Genomic DNA, 15,989 nt, shown 5'->3' with positions numbered 1-15,989 from the left:
ATGACAACAATTTACAATTATTTAGGCTGTTTTCTGCACAGCACGGGCAATTGCCCACATCACTACAGGTGGGACTTACAGTACACAGTCAGCAAATAGTTTCTCAACAGGTCTACCTTGTAAAACAAACAAACAAAAAAAACAGAAATAACACAAATCTCCCATTATTATTTCTTATAATAACGGGTGGGTTTGAGGAAGCTCTCTGATTGGTCAGTTGCCGTGTATTAATCACGATATAACATGGCTAGATGATTTATACAGGACTGTCTCAGAAAATTAGAATACACAATATTCTAATTTCCTGACTGTCTCAGGAAATTAGAATAAATATTGTGTATTCTAATTTCCTGAGACAGTCCTGTATATATACACAGGACTGTCTCAAAAAATTAGAATATTGTGTATTCTAATTTTCTGAGACAGTCCAGTACATGGCTAGGGCCTCATCACCAAATGTATCACTACGCCGTTATATTCGTGCCTCGAGTCTGTGGTTTTACAAACATATTTATTTTTAGAAATAAAATAAATGAATCACTTCCAGTTATTAGGTCTGATAAAGTGCAGACAAAGAATTCGGAATCTCCTATAAACCCCTCTAAAATATTAAATAACTTTACCACTGTAGACCAAATCGATGTAATTTTAATTATAATGTCCTCCAAACCATCAACGTGCCTCCTCGACCCAATCCCAACCAAACTTTTTAAAGAGACCCTGCCTCTAACTATTGACACTATCTTAAATATAATAAATACCTCATTAGTTACTGGCTACGTGCCGCAGTCCTTTAAATATGCAGTTATTAAACCGCTCTTGAAAAAACCTACTCTTGATCCTGATATTTTGGCCAATTATAGACCTATTTCTAACTTACCATTTCTCTCCAAAGTCCTTGAAAGAGTGGTAATTAAACAGCTCTGTCAGCACTTACAGGACAATAGTTTATTTGAACATTTCCAGTCTGGCTTTCGAGCTCATCATAGCACTGAAACCGCATTAGTTAAAGTAACTAATGACTTGTTACTTGCCGCTGACGTTGGATTAGTCTCGATCCTGGTTCTGTTGGACCTGAGCGCAGCCTTTGACACAATCGACCATAATATCTTATTGCAGAGATTAGAATGTGACATAGGCATTAGAGGAGCAGCCCTCTGCTGGTTTAAATCATATTTATCTAATAGGTACCAGTTTGTCAATGTAAACCAGCAATCATCACCATACTCTAGAGTTAGTTATGGTGTGCCGCAAGGATCGGTCCTCGGGCCCATCTTGTTTACGCTGTATATGCTTCCTCTAGGTAATATCATCAGAAAACATAGCATTAACTTTCATTGTTACGCTGACGACACACAACTGTATTTATCAATTAAACCTGAGCACGTCAGGCAAGTAGAAAAACTAAGCGCCTGCGTCCGAGATATAAATACCTGGATGAGCACTAACTATCTTCTACTTAACCCTGAAAAGACAGAAGTCCTTATAATAGGCCCGAAAAGTGTGAGAGACTCTTTAGCTGCCCAGATAGTCACTCTGGACAATGTAAGTGTAGCCTCCAGCGCCACAGTTAAAAACCTAGGAGTTTTATTTGACCCTGACTTATCGTTTAAAGCACACATTAAACAAACCTGTAGAACGGCTTTCTTTCACCTGCGCAACATCGCCAAAATTAGAAATATTTTATCTAAAAGCGATGCAGAAAAATTAATTCACGCGTTCGTTACATCGAGATTGGATTACTGTAACTCCCTACTTGCAGCTTGTCCTAAAACCTCTCTAAAAGGTCTTCAGCTAGTCCAAAACGCAGCAGCAAGACTTTTAACAGGAACCAATAGAAGAGAGCACATCACCCCTGTGCTCCAGGCACTTCACTGGCTTCCAGTCGAGTTTAGAATTAAATTTAAAATACTCCTTCTTACATTTAAGACCATTAATGGGTTGGGGCCATCTTATCTCACCGATGCTCTGGTTCCATACCGCCCCAACAGAACACTCCGAATTCAGAATGCAGGTCTACTGGTAGTTCCCAGGGTTTATAAAAGTACTGTCGGAGCTAGAGCCTTTAGCCACCAAGCCCCTTTTTTATGGAATCAGCTTCCAGCTAGTATTAAAGAAGCCGAGACAGTCTGCACATTTAAGATTAGATTAAAAACGTTCCTTTTCGACAAAGCTTATGGTTAGGCTAGTTGAAGTCGGAGTAGACTCACAGTTTAGTCTAAGCTGCACTAGAAGCTATAATGCTGGGGGCAGTACAGCCGCTGAGTTCTATCTCCTTTTCTTACTCTACCTACCACTTGTCTTACTTTATTTCTATTTTCCAATGTTAATATCTAGTTGTCTAGTCTCTTCATCACTAGTCACCCGGTGTCCCCTTTCGCCCCTCCCCGCCTCCTGACTGTTAGGACCCCTGGCTGGATAGACGTCCTCGCTGCTACCCCCGTCTCATCTGACTAGAGGGACCTCTTCTTGCTCCTTTACTCCACTGTATTTTTACGGACTATAACTTCGCTTGCTAATTCCCATTAGCAGTTCTGGGGTTCCTGTCTATCCGTCCTGGGAGTGGATCTCTCCTGACTGTGGTACTCCCCAAGGTTTCTCATTTTTCTCCCAATTGACTCTGGAGTTTTTGGAGTTTTTCCTTGCCGGCATGGAGGGTCTTAAGGATAGGGGATACCCAGGACTTGAACTGTATCTATTCATCTTTGTTGCTTCATTTCTAATTGTGTATCATATTGCCTCTGTAAAGCCCTTTGAGACCTCTGTTGTGATTGAGGGCTATACAAATAAAACTGAATTGAATTGAATTTATCCGTTAATTCATTATACTTCAATAATAATTTATTCCAGTAACACAGTTGTAATTATTGTATCGGCCCAGCCACCCATGTAAGCAAATAAATTGAAAGTAATTCAAAATGGCGTTGCCTACTTTATTGCAGTCACCTTGATCTGAGCTGCTGTCTAAACAGTTGTGCCTTCCATCCCTGACCTGTCAGTGGATCTCCCATATTCTTCTCCGCTCAGTGCACTCTCCTCTCCTTCTGAATATCCTGTAAGTGAGCTGATGTCGCGCCTTTTGCTCCGGTGTAGCTTTTCTGATTCGTTTTTCAACCATCCTACTTCTTTTTGGAAAAAGGACAGTAAATGCAACTGTCTTTTTGGCATGTTGAAATTACTGGTGCACGATAATTATTGGTCCGGTAATTATCGGTCCAATAATAGTAATTATGACGTCATCCCAATAAATCCAATAACATTATTAATAGGACCGATAATACTGTGAGTACTGTGCTGCGCTACACACCAGTATGGGAAATCAGTTGACCATTTGCGGGGCATTGCTGCAACCTGCCGGTCAGAATAATTCGCTGCATCTATTTTTTGTTTTGCTCACAAACTCACTCACTTACACAGTGCGGTGTCTTGCGGTAGCATTGACAATCGTGAATTCTTTCCGCCGCGGAAATATACTATATGTCTGTAAGTATTTTATGTTTACTATAACATATGGATGTGCAATATATGTACTTCTGTGCTGAAGGATCATATAAACAGAACTTTATAAGTGGTTGTGTTATAGAAGCCAGCCAAGCCTTAAGGCTAGTAGCTCAAGCTAGTGTGCTATGCTTTACATATAATAGTTGTGTATATAAGTGTATTGTGCAGTCTGTTGTATATTGAGTATTAGATAGTAGATAATAGAGGTGCACAATAATTATCGGTCCGATAATAGGAATTATGACGTCATCCCAATAAATCCGATAACATAATATATTATCGGCCCTATTAATAATATTTTTGGCACGGTGTCGGATTGGGATTTGTGCGTTAGTTTCCACTCCTGTTTTTCCAGTATGCAAAGTTTTGTTACCGTCTTTGTTTTTTTCATTATAATAATGTTCATGTCGTCATGAAAATTCTGGTTCGGTCAAAGGCAAATCTAAGCTGAATCAACCACTAGTATTTTTGACCTGCAGGTGTTCAAAAACTCAGGTGAATATACATTGAAAAATTATATATATATATTATCGTTTATCAGATCGGTATCGGCCTTGAGGAGCAGAAAGTTATCGATATCGGTTTCAAAAAATGGATATCGTGCCTCCAATTATATTGACTAATTGATTGTGATTGACTCAAATTATATTTATTTGAAAAAATAAATATTGGCACTTTATTTGAGGTCAAGACTGTTCTTGTCTTTGTTTTGTTCATAATAATGTTCATGTCATTCTGAAAAATCTGGTGAGGTCAAAGGCAAAAATCTGTGATGAATCCACCACTAGTTTTTTTATTTGTTTTTTTTTAACCTCCAGGTATTCAAAAACTCGGGTGAATATACACTAAAAAAATTATATATTTATTATCGGTTATCGATATCGGTATCGGCTTTGAGGAGCAGGAAGTTATCGGTATCGGTTTCAAAAAAATGGATATCGTGCACCCCTAGTTGAAATACCGTTTGATCCTGGCTGCTTGCTCCCTAGATGCCGAAAAAATTCCAAAGCTTTTTTTGTTTTTATGTCAAGGGCGTGATTTGTTGGTCCAGCTTCTCAATGCATCAACATCAACAAATCTACGACTCTTTCAAACGACATTAAATGTTTATAAACAACATTGTTACCAGCATCCTCAAGGGGCTGCTGTCCCGTTTCAGTGTGACCAGAATTGCCAATTTGGCGTAAAAGAAGTAGGCGAGCGTAAGGGGGAGAGAGAGGGAGCGAAAAGGAGAGTTGCGTGAGGGCACGTTGTTGACTTTCTGAATGTCTCCCACTGGTTTTTGTTTAGTCAATAAAAGTCTCCATGCAACAGCTATCCGAGGCGTCTCTGTGTTTTTATACACTACACCACCTCCCCGAAGGAAGAACTGGACGTAGGCACGACGACTTTTTAAGGATCCACAGAGACCATGTTATTACTATTCATCCTTCACACAGTCGCTGGAAACAGAAATGTTGTTTAATCCATCTGCGGATCAAGATTTTACGACACTGTGTGGGTGTGTGCTGGTCATCAGTGAAAACGCAATCAGCCTTAAGGCAAAACACTACCGCTTTTGTCCACCAGCGTCGCTAAAATCAACCAAAACTGAAAAGTTACCTAGTGTTGCTTTAAGTGTCCGTTTATATTATACAGTGCCCTCCATAATTATGGCACCACGGAAAAAGATGTGTTTTTTAGCTTCTAATATTTTTTTCTCTAATATTTTCTAATATTTTCTCTCACAAAAATACACACGGTCCCAGGCTTCAACTGGGACCGCGTGCTTTGGTCAGATGACCAAGATTGAGCTTTTTAGCAACAAACACTCTAAGTGGGTCTGGCGTGCCACGAAAGATGCGCATGCTGAAAAGCACCTCATACCCACCGTGAAGTATGGGGGTGGGTCAGTGATGCTGTGGGGCTGTTTCGCTTCCAAAGGCCCTGGGAACCTTGTTAGGGTGCATGGCATCATGAATGCTTTCAAATACCAGGACATTTTAAATCAAAATCTGTTGCCCTCTGCCCGAAAGCTGAAGATGGGTTGTCACTGGGTCTTTCAGCAAGACAATGACCCTAAACATATGGCCAAATCTACACAGAAATGGTTCACCAGACACAAAATCAAGCTCCTCCCATGGCCATCTCAGTCCCCAGACCTTGTTTTGTTGGCAAAAGGGGGTTGTACAAAGTATTAACACCAGGGGTGCTAATAATTGTGACACATATTATTTGATGTCAAATAATTTTTTCTTTATGTGGGATTTTTTCCCAACTGAATGAATGCACTTGTATTGAAGGTTGGATTTTTCTCTTCTTTTCCATTAAGGTCCCATATTATTTGAATTAAAAAAATATATATTAGAAGCTAAAAAACACATCTTTTTCCAGGGGTGCCAATAATTATGGAGGGCACTGTATTTTAGAGAAGCATATTAGCACTTGAGTTATTGTTGGATCGTAAAGTTGTCTCATTTCTTTTGATAAAGAAACAACAAACATAAACCATTTCATATAACACCTTAGAGTCTCCTTTCAACACAAACTCAAACTGCAAATTGTCATACAAGAAAGTGTGCTTTGTGGTTGGATTTGGATTGTATTGTGTGATTTGTGTGGTGAGAATTTTTTTTTGTTTTATACTCAGAACCTTTATTCAGAACTGTTTTAAACAGTACACTGGGAGACTACAGTACGGTTAAGTCAGGAAGCTGTAATAAAATATTATTTTTGAAGGAAATAGTCAACCGTTTTGTCTTGTCACAACATGCCTAAAACAAATCATGAACATAACTGATAAAAGTGAATTTTATCTGATTAATAATTTACTATATAAGAATAATAGTTAGTTGCAGCAATACTTAGAAATAATAGCTTTCCCACAGTGTTTGGCTTTAAATGGTTTTCTTTTTTTTTTTATGGGGGTATTGCGCTCGCTCTCGATAAGATTCTTTTACAGACCGAAATCCACAAAACGTGAGATGACAGACGATTGCAATTATGTTTTGCGGTTGCTTTTTTTCTGAACTGCACTTGCATGTGCAACTGAAACGAAATTAAGTTTTTTTCTTCATTTAAGATTTTTTTGATATCATGTCGTGTAACGTGACCCTGACATACTGAGGTGCATCGTATCATAAGTTTAGGTGTATCGATCCATCCCTAGCGTTAACGCAGTCTGATGCGCACGACATGATGGCTCGTAACCGGAGAACCTGTGAGGGCGCCGAAAGATGTGTATGTGTAATCACGCGTGTTTGTTCACCAGGGGTCTGCAGAAGCATATCGCTTTGGGACACCGGCGCCAGGATGATCATGTTGTCAAGTCCCGGAAGAAAAATGTTGATCCGGAAGTCCTTTTGGCTGCATGGCACCTCACCTTTGGAACTGACATACACACACAAAGACATGTTGACACTCAGAGGTTGCTACGTTGCGCCATTTGTCGCTCACGAGACGGCCACCTGATGAGCGGAAACTTGAGCTTTTCGTGACTTTCTGGAGGGATCAGAGATGTCGGAGGAAGAGGAACCACCTTCACAAACTATAACACAAATTTTAACTGACACAAATCAGGCGGAACACACATTTGCGGAAGATCTGACCACATCGTCTTCATTTCTGTCCACGCAATCCGCCGTTTTGACGTCCACATCGTAGAACTGCAACAACGAGTAAGATGCAAAGTCCAGCGGTCGATGGTAACCCGGCGCGCTTCCCGTCACTTACAGAGTTGTCGTCGTTATCGTCGTCATCCCGGTGCGCCGTCTCTCGTACTTGGCTGCCGTCGCCGGCCGCTGCTTCTTTGTTTCGTCTGTCCGGAGGAAAAGGTCAGAGGAAATCTTAAGCGTGGCTTTCGTCAACGATGACCATAATATTTTTTCATGACGAGACGATCACGAACTAAAAATGTTTCTTGGAAGACAAAACAGGGTCTCTGCAGTGTTCAACAATCCAAATTTAAGAATTTTAAAGATTTTTTTTTAGACTATAATATACAGTACAAAATTTAAGACCCATTTTACATCAATACTGGCAAAAAAACGTAAAAAGGTTTTGAGGGAAAATTGGAGGCCCAGAATTACTTGCAAAGAATATGAATTTATTCCCAGCTCTTTCACACTGTGGCACAAATGAGCACGAAGTACTACAGTGGTATGAAAAAGTATCTGAACCTTTTGGAATTTCCCATATTTCTCCATAAAATCACCATCAAATGTGATCTGAACTTTGTAAAAATCACACAGATGAAAATACAATGTCTGGTTTAACTAAAACCACCCGTTTATAGGTCTTCATATTTTAATGAGGATAGTATGCAAACAATGACAGAAGGGGGGGGGGAGTAAGTGAACCAATACATTTATTATTTTGTGGGGCCTCCCCTTTGGCAGCAATAACTTCAACCAGAAGCTTCTGTAGCTGCAGATCAGTCTACACATCGTTTGGACTCATCTTGGCCTATTCTTCTCTACAAAACTGCTGTACTTCAGTCAGATTCCTGGCATGAATCGCTGTCTCTAGGTCATGCCACAGCATCTCAATAGGGTTCAAGTCTAGACCTTGACTTGGCCACTCCAAAACGGGTATTTTGTTCTTCGGAAACCATTCTGAAGTTGATTTACTTCTGTGTTTTGGATCATTGTCTTGTTGCAGCATCCATCCTCTTTTTAGATTTAACTGTTTGACAGACAGCCTCATGTTTTCCTGCAAAACTTTTGAATTTATTTTTCTATTAATGATTGCAAGTTGTCCAGGCCCTGGGGGAGCAAAACAGCCGCGAATCATAATGCTCCCACAACCATGCTTCACGGTGGGGTGAAGTGTTGATGTTGGTGAGCTGTTCCATCCCCCCCCCCCCCCCCCCCCCCCCACACACACACACATGACATTGTGTATTACTCCCAAACAATTCAACTTTGGTTTCATCAGTCCACAAAATATTTTGCCAAAACTTCTGTGGAGTGTTTAAGTGCCTTTTTGCAAACGTTAAATGAGCAAAAATGTTTTTTTAGACAGCAGTGGGTTCCTCCGTGGATTCCAGCCATGAAAGCCATTCATGGCCATAGTTTTACATATACTTGATGTGTGCACATACATACTGGACTGTGCCAGTGATTTTTTGTATGTCTTTAGACACTCTAGAGTTCTTTTTTTACCTCTCTGAGTATTCTGCCCTGAACTCTTGGCCTCATCTTTAGTGGACGGCCATTCCTTGGGAGAGAAGTAACAGTGCTAAACTCTCTCCATTTGTAGACAACTTCTCTGACTGTCGATTAATGAACATTCAGACTTTTAGAGATGTCCCCCCCCCCCAGCTTGATACAAATCAAAAATCCTTGAACGCACGTCTTCAGACAGTTCTTTTGAACAAGCCATGATGCACATCAGACAATGCTTCTCATCAAGACATTTCTTACCAGGTGTGTGTTTTATAGCGGGCAGGGCAGCTTTAAACCACTCATCAGTGATTGGGCACACACCTGACTTAAAATGTTAGGAAAAAATTGGTTTCAATTGCTCTATAAGTCTCGTTAGGCAGAGGGGTCAGTTACTTAATTTTCCCTCTTCTGTCAATGTTCGCATGCTATCCTCATTAAAATATGGAAACCTATAAATGTTTGGGTGGTTTTAGTTCAAGCAGACACTGTTTTGTTCATCTGTGTGATTTTGACAAAGATCAGATTACATTTGATGGTGATTTTATGTCAAAATGTGAGAAATTCCAAAAGGTTCGGATACTTTTTAATAGCACTGTATTAGTAGTTGTAATAGTAATAGTGAAGTAGTAAAGTACTGTCAATACTAGATTTTTAAGACCTTTCAAAATTGTATTTATTTTTCTAATGACATTTTAGGACAATGTTATACATTTTACTGCCTTAAATTCATATTGTTGAATTTAAGACTTTTAAAGACCCCGCTGAAAACCCTGCAAAAACCTAACGGCTATGAGCTCAAACTCCATGTTTCTCAGTAACAGTCCAGAAACCTGATTGATCTAGAGAAGATCTGTGTGGAGCGATGGTACAAAAAGCCTGCTGCAGTCTGTGCAAACCTGGTGAAAAGTGCAGAAAACGTTTGACCTTTGCAATTGCAAACAGAGACTACTGTACCAAATATTGACATCGATTTTCTCTGAAGTTTAAATACTTATTTGCAGCAGTATAATACAAACAAATTGTTAAACAATCAATACTGTGATTGCTGGATGTTTTTTTTAAGATTGTCTCTCACAGTGGACAAGCACCTACCATGAAAATCCCACCCATCATTTCCGAGTGGAAGAACTTCAAAATCATAGGGTGTTCAAATAGTTACAGTATTTTCCTCACTGTATGCAGCCAACACGCACATGTGCCGAGTACACGCAGCACACACACATGCACAAATGTATGCACAGTTTGCACACGACGATAAATGGCAGCCGGGAAAATTACCGATCTAATTTTTACTTGACGTGCAATAAACTGACTTCTTGCATGCTGCGACAGGCTTAGTGTTGTCATTAAATCATTTTTGTTAATGTCATCTTTGACAAAAACAACAATGCCTAGTAGACGTTACAATATGTGCCAAAATTGTTGGAATCCTATATTTAAAAAAAAAAAAAAAAGTATTTCTGGACTAAAATCTTTAAATTTTTACAGACGAAAACAATGAGTATTTGTCGATTAAAATTACACAAAGACTAACACATTTTGAATTGACTATAAAATGACAAAGACTAAAAAGCATCTGGTCCAAAAGACTAAGATGAAAATGAAAAAGGGTCGCCAAAAACAACACTGGTTTGTCTCAAGTTGGATTGAATGGGTTCCTCACTTGTTATTCCTGTCTCTGATGTAGTCCAGCGTTTGGTAGACCAGATTGTGCAGAAGCTCCACCTGCAACCATCAACACTGGTGAGGCCTGGAACATCAGAGGGACAACTGAGAACGGAAAAGTCACACGCCCACCTTCTTGCTGTAGATGCTGGTGGAGCCCTGAATGAGCAGCGCCGCCTCCGCAAAGTTCAGTCGGGTTTTTCCTTCGTCGAACGTGATGCACATCTCGTCCAGCTATGGCACACGACAAACAGCGATTAGGGCACGGCCACATCATTAGCGCTTTTGCTTGTCGCACCTCTTCCAGGTAATCGTTGAGCTCGGCCGCCACGTCCATATCCCAGTTCTTGGTCAGCTCCCTGATGGGCTTCAGCAGGTGAGCGAATCTGCTCTCTGTGGACTCCATGACGGCCGGACGCAACTGCACCACCCGCCGGCTGACGCTAACCACCACAAAAAAGGATGCCATCAGGATCGTATAGTAAATCCATTATTCAGTACATTACTTCTTACATATCAGCTTGTTCGGTTTGCCTGTGTATTGTTCAGGAGTTTCAATCTTTTGAACGAATACGGCATGCGGCTTTAAAAAAAAAAAAAAAAAATCACTCAGGAAAATACGGAATTTAAATAAAAAACTAGAATCTTGGTCCATGACATTATGCTTTACGTGCGAGTGTATTCATTTTTGTGTCCCTTGCTGAAGAATGTAAACATTAAAGTTTTAACTGCCAAGACTAAACATTGGTGGGGAGACACTATTGTGGAGGTGGTATTCAAGATGCTTCATTTTGTTCAGGTAAATCAACCCGTTTTAATTCATTGGACGTTTATAATGACGTTTTTAGTGTGAATGTGTACGTGTTTCTGTAAAAATACTTCAATAATATATACAGTGATACGACAAATATATAAAAGTGCTGTTGCAGACCAATTGCATCACTCGAATGCTCGCCCTCGGCCTCAAACTTAGAAGTTACATCATGTTCGCTCTGTTTCCCGAAATATTGAGGTAAATCAGAATCTTCCTTCATGACTCCCGACCAAAGGTGGGTAACGCGTTACATTTACTCAGTTATGTTTACTTGAATAACTCATTGAGAAAAATTTACTTCCAAGAGTCGTTTTAATAAGCCATACTTTTACTTGAGTAGATTTGTGAAGAAGAAACGCTTCTCTTAGTCCGCTAATTTGGGCTTCACTGGTCGTTACATTTTTCCTCTTTATTCTATATAATGATTTTACTTCTTTTTTTCCCCAGAAACGCCAAGTGACTCAACCAGTCGCAAAAATAATCACATGACTCCCCTATACCAAATATTAAGTATTTGACATCAAGCGCAGCATGATGCGAAAGCACATATTTTAATCTCCCAATTTTTATTTGGCACTGATTGACCACAGAAAACCAGAGATATGATCCTTTTAGTTTCATAATAAGAAATATGTCTTCTCCACTAAAGAGCACTCATGGCCCTTTGAACGAATAATGCTTAATTGCTGTAGATTTTTTTCTCTCGCCGGAATTCAATGTTTTTTTTCTATGTATTTCTTTGGCTTAATGTGATTCTGTAATATGTTATAGAACAGTAAAATGATAACAGTTCATATAGATAAGTGTGATGAGAACAAAAATAAATCATTGTTATAAAAAAAAAAAAAATAAACATCTTATGCAGTTACTCAGTTACTCACAATGTTACTCATTACTTGAGTAGTCTTTTCAACTAATACTTTTTTACTTGTACTTGAGAACATTTTTTGTATGACTACTTTTACTTGATTAATATTATTTTGAAGTAATGCTACTTTTACTTGAGTAAAATTTTTGGCTTCTCTACCCACCTCTGCTTTGGAATTTTCGAAACACCGCCATTTTTTGTGCATCAATGAAAATGGGTAGCCCAATAAGAATATACAGTATACAATAAGCCATAAGCTAGCTCCAGTCTATTTAAAAAAACAATGAAGTAGTCGTGGGCAAACTGCATGTACAGCCTAGATTCTTTCAATCGAATAGCTTCACCTCGCAGGAGATCACAGGGATTCCCCAACATTCAATAGATTGTGGCGCACCGTCACACCTAAATAAAAGTCAACATGCCTGGCAAATGAGATGTATTTTATTTATTTATTTTAACATTTTATTTTTTTTTAAGGCCGTTTCAAACTAGCGGTAGCCGAGTGTGAGGAGTTCAGCGAAAACCTATTCATTGTGTATTGTAATGTTCGTAACTTTGCGAGGCCCCCTTAAGAGACGATCGGACTGGGGAGCTGTGATGCAGGGGGAATGAGTAGGAAGAATGGGAGAACGAGCGAGATAGCAAGAGATAGCAGTCGCATGTCGTGGCGGCCCACTGTTATTTGGTTATTGTTTTTCTTTATTATTGTTACCACAATAAAGTGGGTAAGCCAATACAGACTTCTCTCTTTCTTCCCCATATCCGGGGCATTACAATAGTTTGGATCGGACTTTTCGGTGAAAGTCTTTTGTTGTTGTTTTTTTAAGGGCTAAAAAGTGACTAAATTTATTCAGAAATAAAATGACATTGCCAAAAGAAATAAAAAAACATACATTGGTACCTCTACATACGAATTGAATTCGTTCCAGGATTTTGGTTTGTAAATCTAAATGGTCGAATGCCGAGCGGGATTTTCCAATAAAAATAAATTATAATTCGATTAAATCGTTCCTCAGCCCGAAAACCTATGCTAAATCCTTCATAAAAACTGCTGTTGCAATTACAAATAACAATTACACATCGCAAAACACATAAATTAGGAATACAAATCGGAATAATAATAATAAAAATGTAATAAATCGGGTTCAGATGTGGCGGTGGTATCAACAGATTCTCAATATGCAATCAAGACATCCCTATTTAACCTTTTCAGTTGTTGGTTTATAATAAAAGAGACAAATTAATGGAGAATTAGAAGCTAAAACCGGGCTCTAACAGCACAAAAAGAATGACAACACCGAATTAAAAATAAATAAATAAATAACACTCAGAATGTTTGTACAATCAATCATAGTGCCCCTTTCCCCAGCATTACCTACCAGCAGCACCCCCTAGTGACGGATTTTCGTCACTGCGACAGAGAACTTTATGCGTAAAGGATCCAGCGAGTGGATTGTACGATCTAAAAAGCTACTTTAAAACAGCAGTACATAAAGACAATGTGTCTAGTAGTAAATCCTACATAAATCATATTATTTTTTTGTTGCTACATATTAAATCTAATTAAACTTTATTTTCCAATACTTATAACACTGTGCGTTGCAATCACAGTTGACATTGTAATATTACTTCAATTTTTAAAATGATTAACGGTAAAACTAAGTCAAGCAAACGTGTATTACACACACAGACACACACACACACACACACACACTTCAAGTTTTTCAAGGCTTTTGTTTAAGTGATGAAGTAATTAGTGAGGTTTTTTACGGGAAACCTTGGGCCGTGGTTGATAGTTCTGAGTGTAATATGGTATGTTTACAGTTAGGAACGGTTAGACTCCACGGTTAGTACAGAACATTTTGGCAGTACAACGCCAGTCGACGACGCAAACGACTGGATTGCATCGATCGAGAAAATACATTGTAAACAAATCAGACGCACATCCCCAAAACTCAACAAAAGTTAGGGAAATACAACTTATTTAACGTAGCAAAAATAAAAACAAGTGTTGGGCGGAAAATAATACGTACTTGTCAAACTTCCCGGGCGAATCTTCTTCTACTCGTCTTCTACTTCCGCGTCAAGATCATCGAGAACGACTGAAAACCTGAAGTACTGCCGCTTAGTGGTCACTCTTCACACCGCAAGCATAACTTAGTGCTGTTTTTGTGCTATTCATTTTCCTGGTTTTATTCCTGTTTCAATTGTTTTTAATCGTCTTGATGATTTTTATGTATCATTTTATTGGTGTTTATGAGTTTCACGTAATGTATAGCACTTGGAATTACCTTGTGGTTTTGCTTTATACATAATTTACCTAGAGCAGGGGTCAGGAACCTATGGCTCGCGAGCCAGATATGGCTCTTTTGATGGCTGCATCTGGCTCACAGACAAATCTTTAATGATAGAGAAAAGTTTCATTAGACTCCATTGCGCATATGCGAACTGGCGACTCACCGGCTACTAGAAAGTCGGTTTGTAGTAATTTAAGTGGGAAAGTGGCAAGCATACAGTACATACTGATTTATTTATGTATCTATCAATTGCATAGGCAACGCAGGTGTGGCAGACACTGTTTGCTGTCGCAAATAGCAGCAGATGTGGCAAATCAAGGGTTTATATAAACAACCCACATAATCAGTAATGGACAGAGGAAATTGCCTACGTGGAGGGCGCGGGTTCGGCAATGTTTCTCATATGCAATGATAAAATTGCATCTATGAAACGGTCAATTAGCAGCATTTCGACACATGCCATGCTACAGTTGGATCGAAATTTCCTGTGGGGGACTGCAGAAGAAAGCATGTCAAGAGCTACTGTGCAAGGCAGTCAGCAGCAACTCCGTGTTTGAACTCAACAAGGTTACTGGACTTTGGCTAGCTTTCCTGGTGCTTTAGCAATTGTTTGACACAGAAAACCATTCACAGATGGGGACTGTGCCAAAACATTGATGTTGTATTTTGCCCATTAACTATTTGACGTTTTTTGGATAAAGACAAAATAATACATCAGATAAAAGACATGTTCCTGTCTGTTCATGATTGGACCATCATGTCAAATCACATTGAGGCAACGCAAGTGAAGGACATACTGTAAATGTGGGACTGTTTTTCTCTCTCGTTTAGGATGAGTCAACGGATGTAAACAATTTATCCCAGTTCAGCGTTACTGCAAACTGCAAAGTAAGTTGTTGTTGACATGATACACGAAGAAGTGTTGCTGTTTTGCCTATGAAAGGCAAAGGTATTTTTAATTTTAATTTCTGAGTATGGCTGTAAGGGAATTACATTTAAAAAGATGTATTATTCATAGCTTTCTCAGCCAAAAAGGTTCCCGACCCCTGACCTATAGGAATGTGTTGTGCTAGTTCCACCCGGACCCTTTTAGGGCGTACACACCTCTCTTGCTCTAACATGTGCCTCATGTTTGCTGTGCAAGTTCTGTTCTGAAGAGAAAGAAATCTCCAGTTTGGACCACAATACTCCACCTCCTTCCTGGCACTACAACCTTATGTTAAATTTCCCTTGCCTTGTTAGCGGTTTAGCATAACAGGGTTCAATCTTTGTCTCACTTGCCAGAACTTGACCACCAGAGAGAGATGTTTTGCAATACAGTACTAGTATTGGAATGAGCACACGTGTGCCAAGAAAAAACATACATTCTTTTTACTGTAAAGTCACAAACTGTACTCTCTTCACTATTCTTTTTATGGGCTTTTACACAATAGGTTTCACGTCAAGAACGTCTTACGATTAAAAAATACGAAGACCATTTTCATTCTCCACGTATGTGACGACAACAAAAATAGATTGCAAATGAAATGGGTAAAATTACAATATGCATGAAACCACATTTCCAATTATACCAAAATCGCTATTCTATGAGAAGTTTAAGATACCGTCGTTAAAAGGTTAGGAAAGGATAAACAGTAAAGATGTGGCCCACGTGTGGAATTTAAAGACAGACCAAACTGTGACAAATGAGCAATCATGGG

At 39.2% G+C, this 15,989-nt stretch overlaps 1 protein-coding gene across 2 annotated transcripts in view; it reads right to left on the bottom strand.

Moving 5' to 3' along the window:
• ncaph2 (non-SMC condensin II complex, subunit H2) overlaps nt 1-14,108 on the bottom strand; it is a 35,101-nt gene extending 20,993 nt beyond the window's left edge. The window contains exons 1-8 of one of the 2 annotated variants that reach the window (XM_057822931.1): nt 14,026-14,108; nt 10,609-10,753; nt 10,443-10,544; nt 10,309-10,370; nt 7,213-7,297; nt 7,089-7,145; nt 6,948-7,027; nt 6,749-6,870 (exon numbers count right to left, since the gene is read on the bottom strand). In XM_057822931.1, coding sequence (XP_057678914.1) covers nt 6,749-6,870; nt 6,948-7,027; nt 7,089-7,145; nt 7,213-7,297; nt 10,309-10,370; nt 10,443-10,544; nt 10,609-10,716 — 616 coding nt within the window. In that variant the 5' untranslated portion in view covers nt 10,717-10,753; nt 14,026-14,108. Of the gene's footprint in view, nt 1-6,748; nt 6,871-6,947; nt 7,028-7,088; nt 7,146-7,212; nt 7,298-10,308; nt 10,371-10,442; nt 10,545-10,608; nt 10,754-11,450; nt 11,470-14,025 lie in introns of those variants that run through there. The other variant, XM_057822932.1, reaches the window with a different exon arrangement.
• Nucleotides 14,109-15,989: the final 1,881 nt, after the last annotated feature.

Source organism: Corythoichthys intestinalis, chromosome 19 (assembly GCF_030265065.1).
Source record: "Corythoichthys intestinalis isolate RoL2023-P3 chromosome 19, ASM3026506v1, whole genome shotgun sequence".
Classification (NCBI taxonomy): Eukaryota; Metazoa; Chordata; class Actinopteri; order Syngnathiformes; family Syngnathidae; genus Corythoichthys; species Corythoichthys intestinalis.
This window is presented reverse-complemented; position numbering and strand designations above follow the sequence as displayed.